We start from the raw sequence: 14900 nt of genomic DNA, 5'->3' as shown, positions 1-14900 counted from the left end.
ATATGGTTCAATTCCCAATGGGGTCATTCATTCTGAAAATATATGCACTGCTGATGCTGGTAGGCAGTTTCAATGAAATAATGTCCTACTGCACGACTGCCATCAACTCTATTAACACGCAATACATTATTTAAAAAAAATAATTAAACTATTTTACTACTACATTCACTGCAGCAAATCATACTAATAATAATGTCAAAGCAATATTGCATAGCTGGAATGTTTTTTGTCAGTATGCTTTTTTGTCAGTATGCTTTAAATTTTCGCCTTTCTCCTACTCTTATTTTGTGACCAAATAATTCAAATACCTGCAACAAAATAATTCAATTCAAATGTATGTGGCAGTTTTGATACTGATAGGTGGAAATACTGAAGCAGATCCGTTATGCAAAGATTCCTCATGTCCCACTTTGCATTTCCTGCTCTAATGCTGCCACCCAGTGACTATATGAAGCTGTAATCCAGAAGACACCAGAGCAAAAATTAAGGCTTTTTATTTAACAAAATGTTATACACCACACATCATAACACAGTGGAAATTTGATTAAAATCTTGTTTCATGGAACAAAGGGAGTCTGCAGCTGACTATAAAAGCTGACTGAAATATAATTTCTAAGCAAGATCATCACTGTGGATTTTTTTCAAAAGCGGAATTATGTTAATAGCCCATTGCAATTTGTATGTAGATCATATTAAACCTTCAATAACTAAAAAGCGTAAACAGTAACCTTTTATGTTTTAACAGTGCTTCTAGATCATCCTTGCGCATTAAAAAAAACAAAAACTATTATACATTATAGGTATTATAATGACAAAGTAAAATAATGCACTTTATAACAAGAATAGTATGCAATATCTTAAATAAAAGTTTTGGTTGTCTCATTAAATATAGATTATTTTAAGAAAAAAGTCATGAAAGGCACTTGAGGCTGGTAACATTAATTTCTATGAAACAGATGGTTCTCTTGTGTAATCTTCAAAAAACAGAACTTTTTAAGCCCCAGATTCATTATTTTGTCAACTTCCAGGTTAGTTTCCTTAACAAATATGAAACAAATTCAAAACTGGTGTGACAGCATTTTCACCTTTAAGTAGTCACAAGATGTAAAATGCGTGCATTTTCGTTGAGAAAATTCTTTCTTACATCATTTTAAAATAATTTTCAGTAATTTTGCATAAAAGGCACTACTAAATGAGGGTTTGTTTGATAGTAAGACAGAAAAGGCCATGAACATACTGTACAGTAAGGACAACCTTTTAGACAATCTCACAGGAAAGTGAGACTTTTACACACATCACCCACGTATCTCTGCTGGTTATTTCCAGTTGAGATAGTTCATGTACATAATTTATTACCTAAAGCTCACCATTTGAACACTAACTGAACCGTTTTCTTCCAGTGTTACACAGAATTTAGACTTAAGAGAAAAAGATCTGGTTCAGTCTAACTCTAACTCGTTCTCTGAGACATAAGGTCAATCTACTGTCCAATCTCAAAGTTAAAACTTGAGTTAAAATAAATTATATTTCCACCAAAACGAACTTTTTGACATCTCTGTCAGTGATTAACTGGGTCAAAGGAATATGGAGCACCACTGAATGGAGAGTTACCAGATTACCAGATAAGTGCTGTCCTTCTGTGGATTACCTACCCTCATTAGCCCAATTCAGTTTAATGGCAGTAGATCAAAGGCAGCATTTATAATCTCCAAAACTCTTGTGAGTTACCTGCTCCAAGACAGTTAAAATAATGTCAAATGAATTACTGAAAAATATCAAGCCATTCCTCAACCCGCAGAGAGAATACAAAATCCAAGCACTGAGTCACATATTTCGTATTTGAGCTCAGTACACATGGGTATAAAACATTAACCTGCTTCCCTGATCACATCACTCACTAACTCCTTATTGTCCATGAGGTAACTGAACACAAGTGATTGACAAATGAGTCTTTGCAACAAATTGTATTAAAAAAAATTTTTTTTTTTGAGCAAAAAATGTTGTCTGGTTCTGTTCTGATTTTATTTTTATTTGAATACTTCTGCTTATGTGTGTTTAAGAGTTTTAATTTTATGTAAAAGGTGCCCTCAAAAATTATGGAAATCACAGGCTAAAATATTTCTGAACCCACTCAAGTGTCATTGTTTTCAGCTCCCTTCCATACCATTAGCTACTAAAAATCAATGAGGTTTTGCTCTCCACAGCTATTGCAATTACTGTTTGGTCAATTAAAAGACAGGGCTTAGAAACAACATTTCTAAATTAATTGCACAAAACCACTACAACTGAAAAAAACTGTCACCAGCTAATTAGTTCAGCTGCCAAACCATAGATATATTAATTTAAAATAAGCCTCTGATTGCCATAGGAGCAAAATGCACTCTTCAACTACACAAACTCACTGACATTTATCACACGTTGCAAGAGAAAACATCACCGCCTATACCATGTATTTTTTACCGATTAATCAACCAAAGGGGAGGACACAATCATTTACATTTCAATCTTTGGTTGGAATGAACGCCTGATTAGTCTAGAGAGTGAACATGATCACTCATACTTAAATAAAATTACAATAAATTAACCTTTAGATGACGGACAAAATCTCAAATTTTCATTGTACACTTTGTAAGAGATGCAAGAGATATTTTCATTCTGTTGAGGCCAACTGCAAAGAATAAATGCTTTGAGTAACATATGACAGTGGGATTAAGATACAGTAAAGACTGTCATTTGGTAGAACCAAAAGAATAAAATGTTAGTTTTACAACCAAAACTAAAAGAATCAGTACCTCAAAGTAAATATAGTTCTTAACATGACTGAACCGTGCCCTTCATTAAATATCCAACTGTATCACAGAGTTTGATACGCACAGATGTACAGATGTGACTTTGGCTTTATCTCTGGTCATGCCACTGAGGTCAACAAGGCTTCTGATGTTGGGTTGTCCAAGTTCTGTTTTTCTGGCAAGGGATCCTCAGCATCCAGATCTATTGTAGGAGTCATAGCTGTTTTAAGTCTCTGTGGGTTAGAGAAGGCCAAGTTTTAGGAAAGCAAATGCACCTTGTGTTTAACACAAAGTGTCACAGTGAGGGAATAAGGTCTTGTTATGTTTTGTCCTGTGCTTATGTTGTCTACTGCATTCCGCTTTTATTTTGCAATCTGTTCTCCCTTTGTGTTTCAGGTAGCTTGCCCTTCGTCTTGTGTTCCTGCCAGTCTGATTGTCTTCCCCGCCCTGATTGTTTCCACCTGTTCCCCATTACCTAGTGTCTATATATTGTCTGCGTCTCCCTTTGTTCTGTGCTAGTTCGTCCTGTCTTTCGATAGCAGAACCAGCGTTTCCCTCATCCTGTCAATTCTTGTTCACGGTTTGCTTATTCAATCCATTGTCTTGTTTTGTTGGTACTTTGTTTGGTTTATTTTATAATCTAGTGTTTTTTTCCTCGCAGTGTACTACAATTGTGAACATGGTAAACATAATACCTGCTGAGGTATGTTAGCATTGTCATTGTGCACATTTGTCTTAGACTGACCTGAAGAAGTGAGCCTTTGTTGTTGTAGATCTCTTGAATAGCACCAAGTGGGATCCACACTATTGAGATCAGTGAAATGCCCCAGCCAACCCATTCAGCCCACACTGGATAAGTGTACTTCCCATAGTGAACGGGAGTGTACTGGACAATGCTGGAGGTCAGTATGCACTATGTGGAAAAAAATGATTGCGTTATACACAAACTTCATTATTAATGTGATTATTCTGACCATTTCTGTGCTACAATTAAGAATCTGTGGAGGTTGTATTCAGATAGTTAAAACCTCACCAGCACCAAAATAGGACAGAGCAGCAGCCAACAGAAGCGGAAGTAGATGTTTGGAGTTTTTCCTTGCATCCTTTTGACCATTAAGGAAACACGTGAGACACCTGACAAAAAAAGATAAGTGCTGATTTAACACTTGGAAAAAAAACACAAACCACTAATGCATTTCCTTACATTTTAAAGATCAAAGATGTTTAGAATTCAGTTTAATTTCAATTTAATAATTAACCAGCCACAGCAAGTTCTGGGAGTATTAAAGGTCTAAAGTATTTACCATGTAAACAGAATATCTGGGTTTGAATTTATGGACTTTGGCTCTTACCAAAGATCCAACAGATGGATACGACTTCAAAGAAAGCCAAGAACATGAGGGAAACCACAGCGGTGTAATGGTCCATCAACTGAAACACATAGATACCTCCCTGTGCAAGAGACAGAAAGAGATGAAAAGACTGAAATGAGAAAACAGCTGTCACCAGTGATGGAACTGGTGACACATGTAGTTTACCAAATATCCTCTAACATGTTCCTCTGAGAAGTAAAAGAGTTTTGATGTTTCTTACTGTACCTTAGTAATGTGAGGAATCCCTAAGACAAAGCAGGTGATGCACACAGTCAGGGCTAGCAGCTCTTCTCTTTTTATGAAACGCAGAAGTTTGGTCCCAAACTCATCTTTTATGAACGTCACCGCCACCTCAACAGTTGCAAACTACAGCACACACAATACAATAGTTTATAACAGTTATCCCATTTCATGTGTAAAACTTGTTTCCTTTTGACTTGTTTTGAATTAAAGAGATTCTTGCATTTGTGTGTTGGGCGCAATTATGAGCCTATGCAAAACAAAATCTCCCTGGCTTCGGTTTTATTGATACACGTGTGAATGTTTCTTGCAAAAACAGATTCAAATGTGCAAAAGTCCAAATTTGTTGCTAAAAATGCAATGCAGTATTGTTTACCTGGCTGTCCAGGCCCAGACACAGCAGCATAAAGAAGAACAGAGAGGCCCACAGCTGAAAAACGGGCATGGTGGAGAGGACCTCAGGGTACACAACAAACACCAAACCAGGACCTGAAAACATGATATAGAAAAGGTGTTGTTAGTTTTACAGAAGAGGATGAGCATGAAAATGTTCTGAAATACCTAAAAATATCTAAGGACATTCATGGTCCCCAGAGGAATTAGCAAACTGACTTTAGTGATCACTAATGTTTAGATAATTAACAACACATCATAAATGATAATAATGAGAAGATTGATGCCACTCTCATGTCTGCACAGTAAATATGAGAAGGCCCCAGTAGCCAGCTAGATTATCTTAGCATTAAGACTGGAAACAGTGGGGAACAGGTAGCCTGGCTCTGTGGAAAGATAACAAAACCTACCTACCCGCACCTGTAAAGCTCACTGATTAACATGTTATATCTCATTTGTTCAATCCTTTTAAAAACACAAAGGATAAAAACAAGTTCTTACACTCTAGTAGAGTTTGGTATCTATTTATTTGTATGATCATCTCTATGGAGAAATATCCTGGCGTGTATGTATTACATATCAAGGCCATGATTTTGTCTTCCTGTTTAGATGCTTAAACTCAAACAAAGCTATGTCACTGTGGTGCAAAGATCTGTCCAGGCTTGATGCTTACCATCTGTAGCGATGTTGTCCACTGGTAGGTTATGTATATGAGCCATGTAGCCAATTGCTGAGAAGATCACAAAGCCAGCCAGGATGCTAGTGCACGAGTTAGTAATTGACACAATCAAAGCATCCCTGGGATAAAAAGAATAAACAGTTTCAATCCAGTTCCAGTATCCGACAAACGCAGGAAGACAAAGTTACTGGATTATGAAACAGCCATTTGATTATCAAGATAGCTGTTTTAATATTTTCCACAAGGTCACCAAGCTCTCGTATTGTCAAAAACAATGGACATGAAGGTAAAATCTGTCTCTGGCAGGTAAATAATGTAGGGCAGGGTCTATTTTATGCATTTATCTCCCCTGATAGTCAAAAGTCAGGCATGTCTGAAACACAGAAAGTCCTGAATGACCTGTATTTTTTTACTTCTACATTCAGACACATCTGAAGTTATTGTACTTGGTCTTTAACACTTTACTGACTCCCTGTGAAGTCCAGAATAGAATTTAAAGTTTGGGTTCGGGAGGCAGACACCCTCTTTAATATTTAAGATTAGGTTTAAAACCTGCCTTTTTGATAAAGCTTATAGTTAGGGCTGGCTCAGGTACGCCCAGAACAATCCCTGTGTTTGTTTACTGCCCAGCCTGAGTCCGGTTCTGTTGGATGTTTCTTTCTTTTAAAAGTTTTTCCTCTTCACCATTGCCAAGTGTTTGCTCATGGTGGGAACCATTGGGATTCTCTCTATAATATTTTAAGGTCTTGACCTTATTCTGTAATGTGCCTTTGGATAATGTATGTTAAGCTATATAAACATTGAACTTAACTGAAGTACATGCAATACAGAAACGCTCCTCATCATGTCTTTTAGCAGACAGAGTGCAAATTTTCGAAATTTAGAAAGAGAGGACCAAAAATGGAACTCCTTCCATAAATAATCTTTCCAGCTGAGAGCACTTGCTGTTCATGCTCCTTGTTCACAACACACTGTCCACTGTACAGTGGACAGTGTGTTGGAATCATTTGTGATGAAGGGCATGACATTTTTTAATGTAATGTATTTAGAATTGAAATCAGTTGTGTTTTTGCTCTGTGACAGTGACCTAAAATGCATACTAAGAGAAAGAAAACAAAGAAATCAACATTGATATGACTGCAGTATTTGTCTTGTTACATAAAGAAGGTGCTGTTAACATGTTTAAGTATAATATCAATACTGGGAGTCCCAGAAATGAATACAAAATATTTACCTGAGAATGTTGTTGTTGAACTTGTTGTAACTAGCCATCGAAATCATGGAGCCAAATGCTATTCCAATGGAGTTAAACACCTGGGCAGCTGCATTAACCCACACCTATGATGGAGATAAAGAAGAGCATGGAAAGGAGCTTTAGTATTGTTTCATTTAATTTTGTTTTGTTTCATTTTGTTTTAAAGGCCCAGGAAAATGACACAGAAGTCACAGAATGACTGTTTACATTTACAGTACGCAACCTAAGTTGAACTTGTCTCAGAGCCGTTAGTATTCAGCTTACTTATTCCTGTGCTATTAAGGAGTCAAGAGAGATCCTGTTGTAGTTAGACCAGACTTGGATATTTTCTTTGAAAACAGCCTAAGCAGTCTACGAAAATTAATGATGTTTGCATTAAATTCACCTCTGTTTCAGATACACAGTCAAGTTAAATATGGAATTGATACCATTGTCAATCACTAATGTGGGAGGTAATAATCAATTTGATTTGAACATTTAAAAGTTCTACTATCTGGTGCCAATGTGTACTTGTACATGTTGTTGTGTTACTCATTCATTCACAGAATCCCACCTTTACTTCAAACAGTTTGCTCCAGACAGGTGTCACAAAGAAGAGGATGCCATTTTTGGCTCCAGGAAGCTGCACGTTATTGATGAGCAGGGCGAAAAGGATGAAGTATGGAAATACAGCAGTGAAATACACAACCTGTGTGACACAAACAGCGAAGAGCAGAAATTGATCAGTGCATGCGTTTGTTGGGTCTGGTCAAGTTGTGACAGTTGAGCGATGGTGGACCTATTTTCAGCGACAACAGTGAAGATGATATGTGGGGCACAGTCACTGTAGTTTAATCACATCACCTCAAACTTTCTGAAATTGTATGAAGGAACATGTGTGTTGATAGATTATCCAATTTCAATCTTCAAAGTTCTCCTCTGTTTCATTTGATCATGCCCTAACTCTGAGTTGTCTAAGCAAACATGTTTGCTTTGTCTTGTGTGTTCTACACTATACACATGAAAAGTGTATTGTACAAATTTCTTTATCTTTCAAAGAATGAAATCAAAGAATGGGATTATCAAAAGACTCATCATCACCACTATGCATAAACACATGTGGCAGAGAGGCAACATTATACTGACCTTGCCAGTGGATTTGACTCCTTTAAATATGCATAAGTATACGATGACCCAGGCAATAAGGAGATAGCCAAAGAGTTCCCAGCGAAGGCCACCAGCTTCTTCAATGCCACCAGTTTTCTCCAGAAGTTTGTGACTGAAAAAAGGGGGAAAAAAGAGTTAAAATAGAAAGTGATTACCTTTACAGTATCCTTAAAGCAACTAAAACTTGGTTTAATATTTTAGCCTTGGTTTTAAGTATTTCTCTATAACACCAAATACATGACTGAATTATTTCAGTTTAAGGAAACTGGAAAAGTGTTATTTATTTAAGAAAATTTTAACACTGAAATGTATAGATACAGTATATTTCTGCAGTTACAAAGGAAGTGAAGTCTTCTCACTCGAAGAACTGTTGACTGGCAGACTGCAGATGGGTGGCGTTGCCGGAGAAACCACTGGAACAGTTTTCGACAACATTCCAAGTGTTGTTGCAGGACACCCAGGGAAGCGTCGCTCCAAACGACTTGAAGAAATAGTAAAGTGCCCAGCTCATGAGCACATTGTAGTACGTGGAGAACACAAATGAGATAACAACTGTGGCCAGACCAACACCTGCAGAGCAACATGCAGCGAGGGAAAAGACACAAAGTGAGAGACGACTCTGCAGAAGTCATGGCATCTGTAGGGGAGGAAATTGCACACTTTGCTTCTTAAAACTGTTATAAAATCACCCTCGAACTCCCTGTTTTGCTGTGAAGAGTCAATTATTTGGGGTGAAGGATAAAAAATATTAATCTAGGGCTTCACATAAAGATAGACAACAGAGAAGAGCCAGTGTCACGGGGTAATCTCTGGTCAGTGGGGGCCAATATGAAGTGAGGCAAACTCTGCCACAGATAAAAGACATTCCTGGAGCCATGGATTAAAAATTCCACTGTCGCTGGTGAATATAACAAGTTCTGGCCTAAAATGAGTAAAGGTGAGATCAAAGTCCTGCAACAGATGTAAATTATTCACTCTTTTAACACCTATGGTTCTAAGCTGTGTGTCAGGTTTCAGGTTGGGGTGTTTGTGTGTACCATATGTGTGTTTCCTCCTCAGGGAATTCAGAGCAATGACTCAGCTAAAGAGCCTGGCCTCTAGAGCATGTAGAGGTTTATTATTTTGCACAAGGGCACTTCAGTAGAGCAGACAGGTTTAAACCTGAACCTTTTTAAATACAGGAGGGCTGCTTATGAAGTATCCAAGATAAAATATTTCATCACGTTTGCATGACGTTATCTTTGCCATCTTTGTTGTCCTTGACATTTGTGCTTGAAACAAAAGCACTGTCTTTGATGCGAATGTCTCTCTGCTGTTTTTCTGAGATATATAAAAACTCCTGAAAAGACTTTCTTTTCTACTTGTTGTGGAAAGGCTGGAATGCTATGCTCCATTGGATCCGATTTCCCTTTCTGGTAAATTGGAAGGGGAAGTTGCTGAAAAACAGCTCTGTGTCAACATAATGACAGAGCCAAAGGAAGCCCCCCTCTAAGCTCCAGGATCAACTAGAACCACTGAGTATGGTCCACGTTAAGCGCTCCTTCCTTTGTTACTGCCTGTTTTCCTCTTTCACACCACACATCTAGCTCACATGGTTGACTGGTACATCAGACACACTCCAAGTGGCGTAGTGATGTGTCATTTTAAACTGCCAAACCATATCAGGTCTGCTGGACTCAAAAACGAGGCAGCGCAGACAAAGATGGAGGGAATCATTTAGTGCTATCCTCTCCTGTCTTTAGTTCTATTACCCTGTCATGCCTCACCTCTCCACTTGATGCCCTCACTGAAACAAAGCAGACAATCAACAAAGTCCTGAGTGATTAAAATGACATTTGCGGGCATCTAAATCACTGATCACACGCACATCACAGTAAACTGGACTTGCAGTTGCACAGGGAAATCATTCAAAAAGAACATACAGAAAAAAAGCTACCTGCTTTTGGCCCTTGTTTAGCCCAGAGCATTAACCAGGAAGAAATGAGCGATAAATCAAGTGAAGGACCCATTCGTTTTGACCGGGTAGATAATCTCTGTTTTTAAGGAGATAAGAAAACTATGGAGAAAAAGTTAGAACAAGATAGAGAGCATTTTCAGTTCACACCCACAAGTACTGATTGTTGATGGCTGGGCTCTTGTTTGATTTTGACGATAATCAAGTTTGATGAGCTGCCACGTGACTGTCAGTGCTCTCTGAATCCACACATGATTTGCAGAATTTAAGAATATTGATTCATGGTCAAATTTTCTGATCATTTCTTTCTTGTGAATTTAAAAATGCATTCAGTCTCAGAGAATGCACTATTGAAAATAAAGAGGTCAAAAAAGACATCGATTGTAGTGACTATAAATGAACAAGTTCTCCTCCATCAACATGTGAAAACAATTCATTTATTAGACAGGAAAAAAGCAGATTTTCATATAAACTTAGAGGCACTCAAAAAGAACATCACCTGCCTTCACTGGGATTAAGTAATGATCAATTTTAAATTCTCATCTGGAATTTGGAGTATCAAACACGCAATGGCAGAGGATCATTGGATAAAAGATTTTTTTTTCATTTAATTAAAGCAGGAGGTCGTGAGAAAGTAGCAAAAATGTTCAAAAATGTCCTATCTCACAAAGTGAAAAAAAAAAATCTCTCAAAAGCTAAAAGGCTTGTTTCTTAGCTCCTGGTCTAACATCCCATCAAGTCTGACTGAAATGATGGCATTTTGTAGATGCCCTGACAAACAGTCAAACCCTTTGGCAAATGTAAAAATACATAAAAATGTATCAAACAGACGACATTTTATCACTTACAATATGACAAGTTACTACTGACACAGTTCATCCAAATGCATTTTTGTAACAGCATTTGTGCAGGTTTATTAAAAACTGAATAAAGATTTGTCCATCTCGGAAGATTTTTTTCTTTCTTTACGCGAGATGTGGGGAAGCACAAGTCTTTGTGGCCCAGACAACACAACAGAAATACGATCATTTCCCTACAGTAATCATTAAGTATTTGTTTAGTTAGATGTGGAATTTGTTGCATTTTGTGCAGGACATGGCAACTATATGCCTCCTCAGCCTTGTGGCTGGAGGCAAGCTGAGCATTAGCGGAGAGGAGAAATGTTATGGTCAGTAAGTCACATGAACAACACCTGTTGTGACATGTTTTTCAGTTTTGTCTCTCACATTCTTCATACATTACCAGGCCACTCCTGAAGCCTTTACACTGGCTTTAAATACATGACTGGGCGAGATTTCACTGCACACCTCCCCTTTAGAAGGATCTACTGTACTCCCTGTATTGATATAATGAATATAGACTATCGCTGTTTGTTTAATTTTTCTTTATGCACCTGTGAGTCAGAGCTTTTGTCAAGTTATCAACGTTGTGTTCTGACAACCATGTGTTAATGGGAACAGCAAATACACATGAGTTTTGTTACATCTATACATCAGTATAGGAACTACTGATACCTTTCACAATATGTTTATTACATTAAATTTACTATATTAATTAAGCAATCATGCCTGTGGTAAAATGTGTTAGTACACCATAGCATGCTACTTCTATTCTTTCATTTGTTTAGTTCTTGTTTTCTATTTTATTTCTTGGTCCTCTCCAAGAATGATGTGGAGCTCTTTGTTTAGATTCTGTGTTGATCAACTGGGACTGATGGTTAAGAATTAACTTTTTTGGCTGATGATTTGTTCAACAGTGGATTGTAGTAACATTTTTATGGTGACAGCTGTACACTGGAATTTACTATTAAAAGTTTTAATGAGTACAGTTTCTCATTTCAAAAATGTAGTCAACCCAAAAAAACAAAACAGTAAACCCTCATTCCCTGACACATGTCCCATATAAGCAGTTTATTGCCCTTTCATGTTAAATAAGATGACGTAAATAATGGCACAAAGTTCCTTTCTCTGGTGTGCGTATTTTCAATTTCCCTGATTTCTGGGAATATCCTTTTGTTGATAAAATCTGACCTCTGAGTTTAAAAGAGATTTGTTTTCTAAAAGTAAGAGAGGACGCACCTGTTAGTTATGCACATACTTGGTAAGAATTCACGAGTGATATATTGCATTTATTGCATTTAGAAATGAGCACAACACTGACACATGCACACATATATGTTTTAGGCATTTGTATACATGTTCCAATACCAATTTTTAAAAAATGTCTGTTGATGAAGGAAAATTCATCAGAGTCACTCACCTTTTAACAAAGGACAAATTTTGGCGAGAGCATGAACTGGCCCTAAACGAGTGTACTGCCCGATGGCAAACTCCATGAAGAGCAGAGGAATGCCACACAGGAACACCATGGTGAGATAAGGGACCATGAAGGCGCCTGAATCAGAAGAACAGGAAAGAACAGTGGGCAGCTGATACTTTCAGTATCACCTGAATATGTTGATATATGAGTATGTATAAAGCTGCCTCAAGAGATCAATGTGATGTGGTAGGTGCTAGATAAAGTATATTCACTTACTATATAACAGGTTTCTAAGTTGTTACTGGTGACTTCATAATTGGTTAATCAGCTTTTAAATAATTCTAACCAATCACTAATAAACTGTGGTAATGTATTGGTAGAAGCTAATTTCAGAGATGCCAGGTTTTGAACCCACATGGTAAATATCTTCAATATACAGAGCTTGCTTTGTCTTTTAATCAGGATAAAACACATCCCAATGGCTGTTTAACCGTTTAGTCTCAGGGATAATACTCATATCTGGGCAACTATCATTTATGAATGACTTTCTTTTATTAATAAATGCAGGCTTGATGGCTTATTAGTGCACACCCACACCAATACAGTGAATATAAAAGCGCACTGATAAAGTTGAAGCTCTTGCTTAAAAACATCTAAACAGTTTCTATGTTGAGTCTTGCTGAGTTCTTCTTACAATACAAAAAAATCATGACTAAGAGACAGAATTTGCGTACAGTTATTCCGTACAGCTATTGCTTCTTCTGCAGTGTAGAACATTGGGGTGAGAATATTTTCAGGTTTCACAAAAGCAATAAAGTCTACTTAAGTTATTTCTGCTCCAACAACCTTTAAATGAAGAAAACATATTTTACCCCCATCCCCCTAAAATATGGCTACGTCAGGTTTAAATAGTGGATCCTGTTCACATGTTCCCATTTTCTCCCCACAGTCCGAAGACATGCAGATGGCCTGGGGGCTACACTAAAATTAAGAGAAGGTGTGAATGTGAGTGTGAACATGTATGTGTGAGCTCTGTTACAGACTTGGCAACCAGCCCAGATGTACCTTGCTTCATCTTGCACAGTATGTGCGGAGATGGGTTGCAGACATCCAAAGTAAGTAGTTTACAGAATGAATGGATGGATGGATGGTTGGATGATCAATCAATGATATGGTAGAGGAACACTGAACCGAGCAAATTTTGCATTATCTTAACTTCCACAGTCTAACAAGTGGCTGTGAATGCGGCTGCTTTCTGTAATGACTGAGACTACAACTGTTCTATAAAGAGCCATTCATGTAGCCTGCATGTGACTCTTCTTAATGCTATAGGCTTTAAGGGCAAAGTGAGTAAATGACACATCCCAAAAGGCTATTAAAGCTGTTTTTGTTTGTTTGTTTGTTTTTGTGCGTTTGTGGGATATAACTAAACAGTTTTAAATTATGCTATCCAGTTAATACACATTTGTTTACCAGCATGCCTTCATTCTTGACCTCTTGCGTAGACTCACCTCCACCGCTGCTGTAGCACAGGTACGGAAACCTCCAGACATTGCCCAGTCCCACCGCGTACCCCACCGATGCCAGGATGAACTCCAGCCGCCCACTCCATGTGGGTCTCTGAGCCTCTGCCTCCGCAGTCCTCCCGGCGACCACATTGAGATCCAAGGGTTTCAGTGCGTGATCTCTCTCATCGGAGGGCATCTTTGAATTTTCGACACCGACCTCCATTGCGGCTTCTTAATGATGAGAGTAAAGTGGTGGGTCTTTTGTTATCGCACTACACTTATGAAATCATACAAAAAAAAAAAAAAAAAAAGACAAATCTCTGATGATTAGACCATGACAATGAACTTCTTAAGCATCTGGCTTCTCAACAATAATTCATGATTTTGAATGAGAGCCAGTAACACGCGCCATTAAGACAGTACGGATACCCTACAACACAATGACCGACGACGTGCACACGCAGAGCCCACCGCGTCTGTTCCCCATTCAGCCAACTCAGTGTTGTGTGATGTGACATAACTACAGACGTCCTTTTGCACCCTCATTGGCTCGACCACTGTGAAGTAAGCAGGGATGTTATAGACGCGCCTTTTTTCCAAAATAAAAGCCGAGTTGAAACCGATGTTCAGTATGTAGATGGAGGGATTTCCAAAACGCCAAGTGTTTTGCATTGGATGCAACACATAAATACATTTTGGCCATGAAGTTGCACTTTTCATACCAGTGGGGTAGAGACTTTTTGGTTTGCACCATCAGCACTTCAAACTGCCAACTCCACATACTTTGTGACAGTGGACATGTTCATCTATAGGATGGTTTCTGCAGGCCTTTTATACGAAAGATAACGAAAAAGTGGTTACCTGAACACAGCTTCTGTTGTACATTGTGATTCTTATGAAGTTCTGGCATATTACATAATAAAACACAGCATTTCATTTAGCTCTAAGATTTGGCCATGACATAGCAAATTTCAAACACCCTATTTCAATTATGATAAATTAAAAAAAAAAAAAAGATTAGTTACAGTTAATTTTGATGACCAGGGCTGTGACGGTCTTTTGTGCGCAGAGATGACAATCACTAAGCATACAGGGATTTGGTGCTTTTATTTTGAAGACAAAATCTCTGAACTTCAGGTTCAGTGCGCCTTGTTTTCTACCAGCTTACAGCAGGGGGCACCTTATAAGCCTTGGGGGAGGTATGCACGCCTCAGATTCCCATTTTGCTTTAAAATGTGCTTCTACCACAGTGTACATGTGTGCAGTGCGGTCATTTTGCCAGTAGATGGCGCCACTTTTATTCC

General features: G+C 38.0%; 1 protein-coding gene across 2 annotated transcripts; it reads right to left on the bottom strand.

Annotated features, from left to right (window-relative positions):
• Positions 1-2324: 2324 nt before the first annotated feature.
• Positions 2325-13911, bottom strand: si:ch211-225b11.1 (uncharacterized protein LOC561694 homolog). Of its 2 annotated transcripts, XM_041042984.1 has the most exons (13): positions 13600-13911; positions 12089-12223; positions 8235-8445; positions 7855-7987; positions 7283-7417; positions 6709-6812; positions 5469-5593; positions 4779-4891; positions 4388-4528; positions 4142-4241; positions 3823-3923; positions 3535-3702; positions 2325-3022 (listed from the first exon to the last, which is right to left on the bottom strand). In XM_041042984.1, exons 1-13 carry the CDS (start codon positions 13817-13819, stop codon positions 2909-2911), a joined length of 1800 nt encoding a protein of 599 aa, XP_040898918.1. In that variant the 5' UTR covers positions 13820-13911; the 3' UTR covers positions 2325-2908. The 2 variants fall into 2 exon arrangements, with proteins under 2 accessions (XP_040898918.1, XP_040898919.1); XM_041042985.1 differs by lacking the exons at positions 12089-12223; positions 13600-13911 and adding an exon at positions 9812-12068.
• Between the last annotated feature and the right edge of the window lie 989 nt (positions 13912-14900).

Source organism: Toxotes jaculatrix, chromosome 7 (assembly GCF_017976425.1).
Source record: "Toxotes jaculatrix isolate fToxJac2 chromosome 7, fToxJac2.pri, whole genome shotgun sequence".
Taxonomy (NCBI): Eukaryota; Metazoa; Chordata; class Actinopteri; family Toxotidae; genus Toxotes; species Toxotes jaculatrix.
Note: the sequence above shows the minus strand (reverse complement) of the source record. Positions and strands in the feature narration are given on the sequence as shown.

Coding starts and splice junctions, on each gene's coding strand:
- si:ch211-225b11.1 (XM_041042984.1), bottom strand. CDS start 13,819: ATGGAGGTCGGTGTCGAAAATTCAAAGATGCCCTCCGATGAGAGAGAT. Junction 6,813..7,282: donor GCAAACTGTTTGAAGTAAAG/GTGGGATTCTGT, acceptor TCTCCATCATAG/GTGTGGGTTAATGCAGCTGC. Junction 4,529..4,778: donor GTCTGGGCCTGGACAGCCAG/GTAAACAATACT, acceptor TGTGTGCTGTAG/TTTGCAACTGTTGAGGTGGC.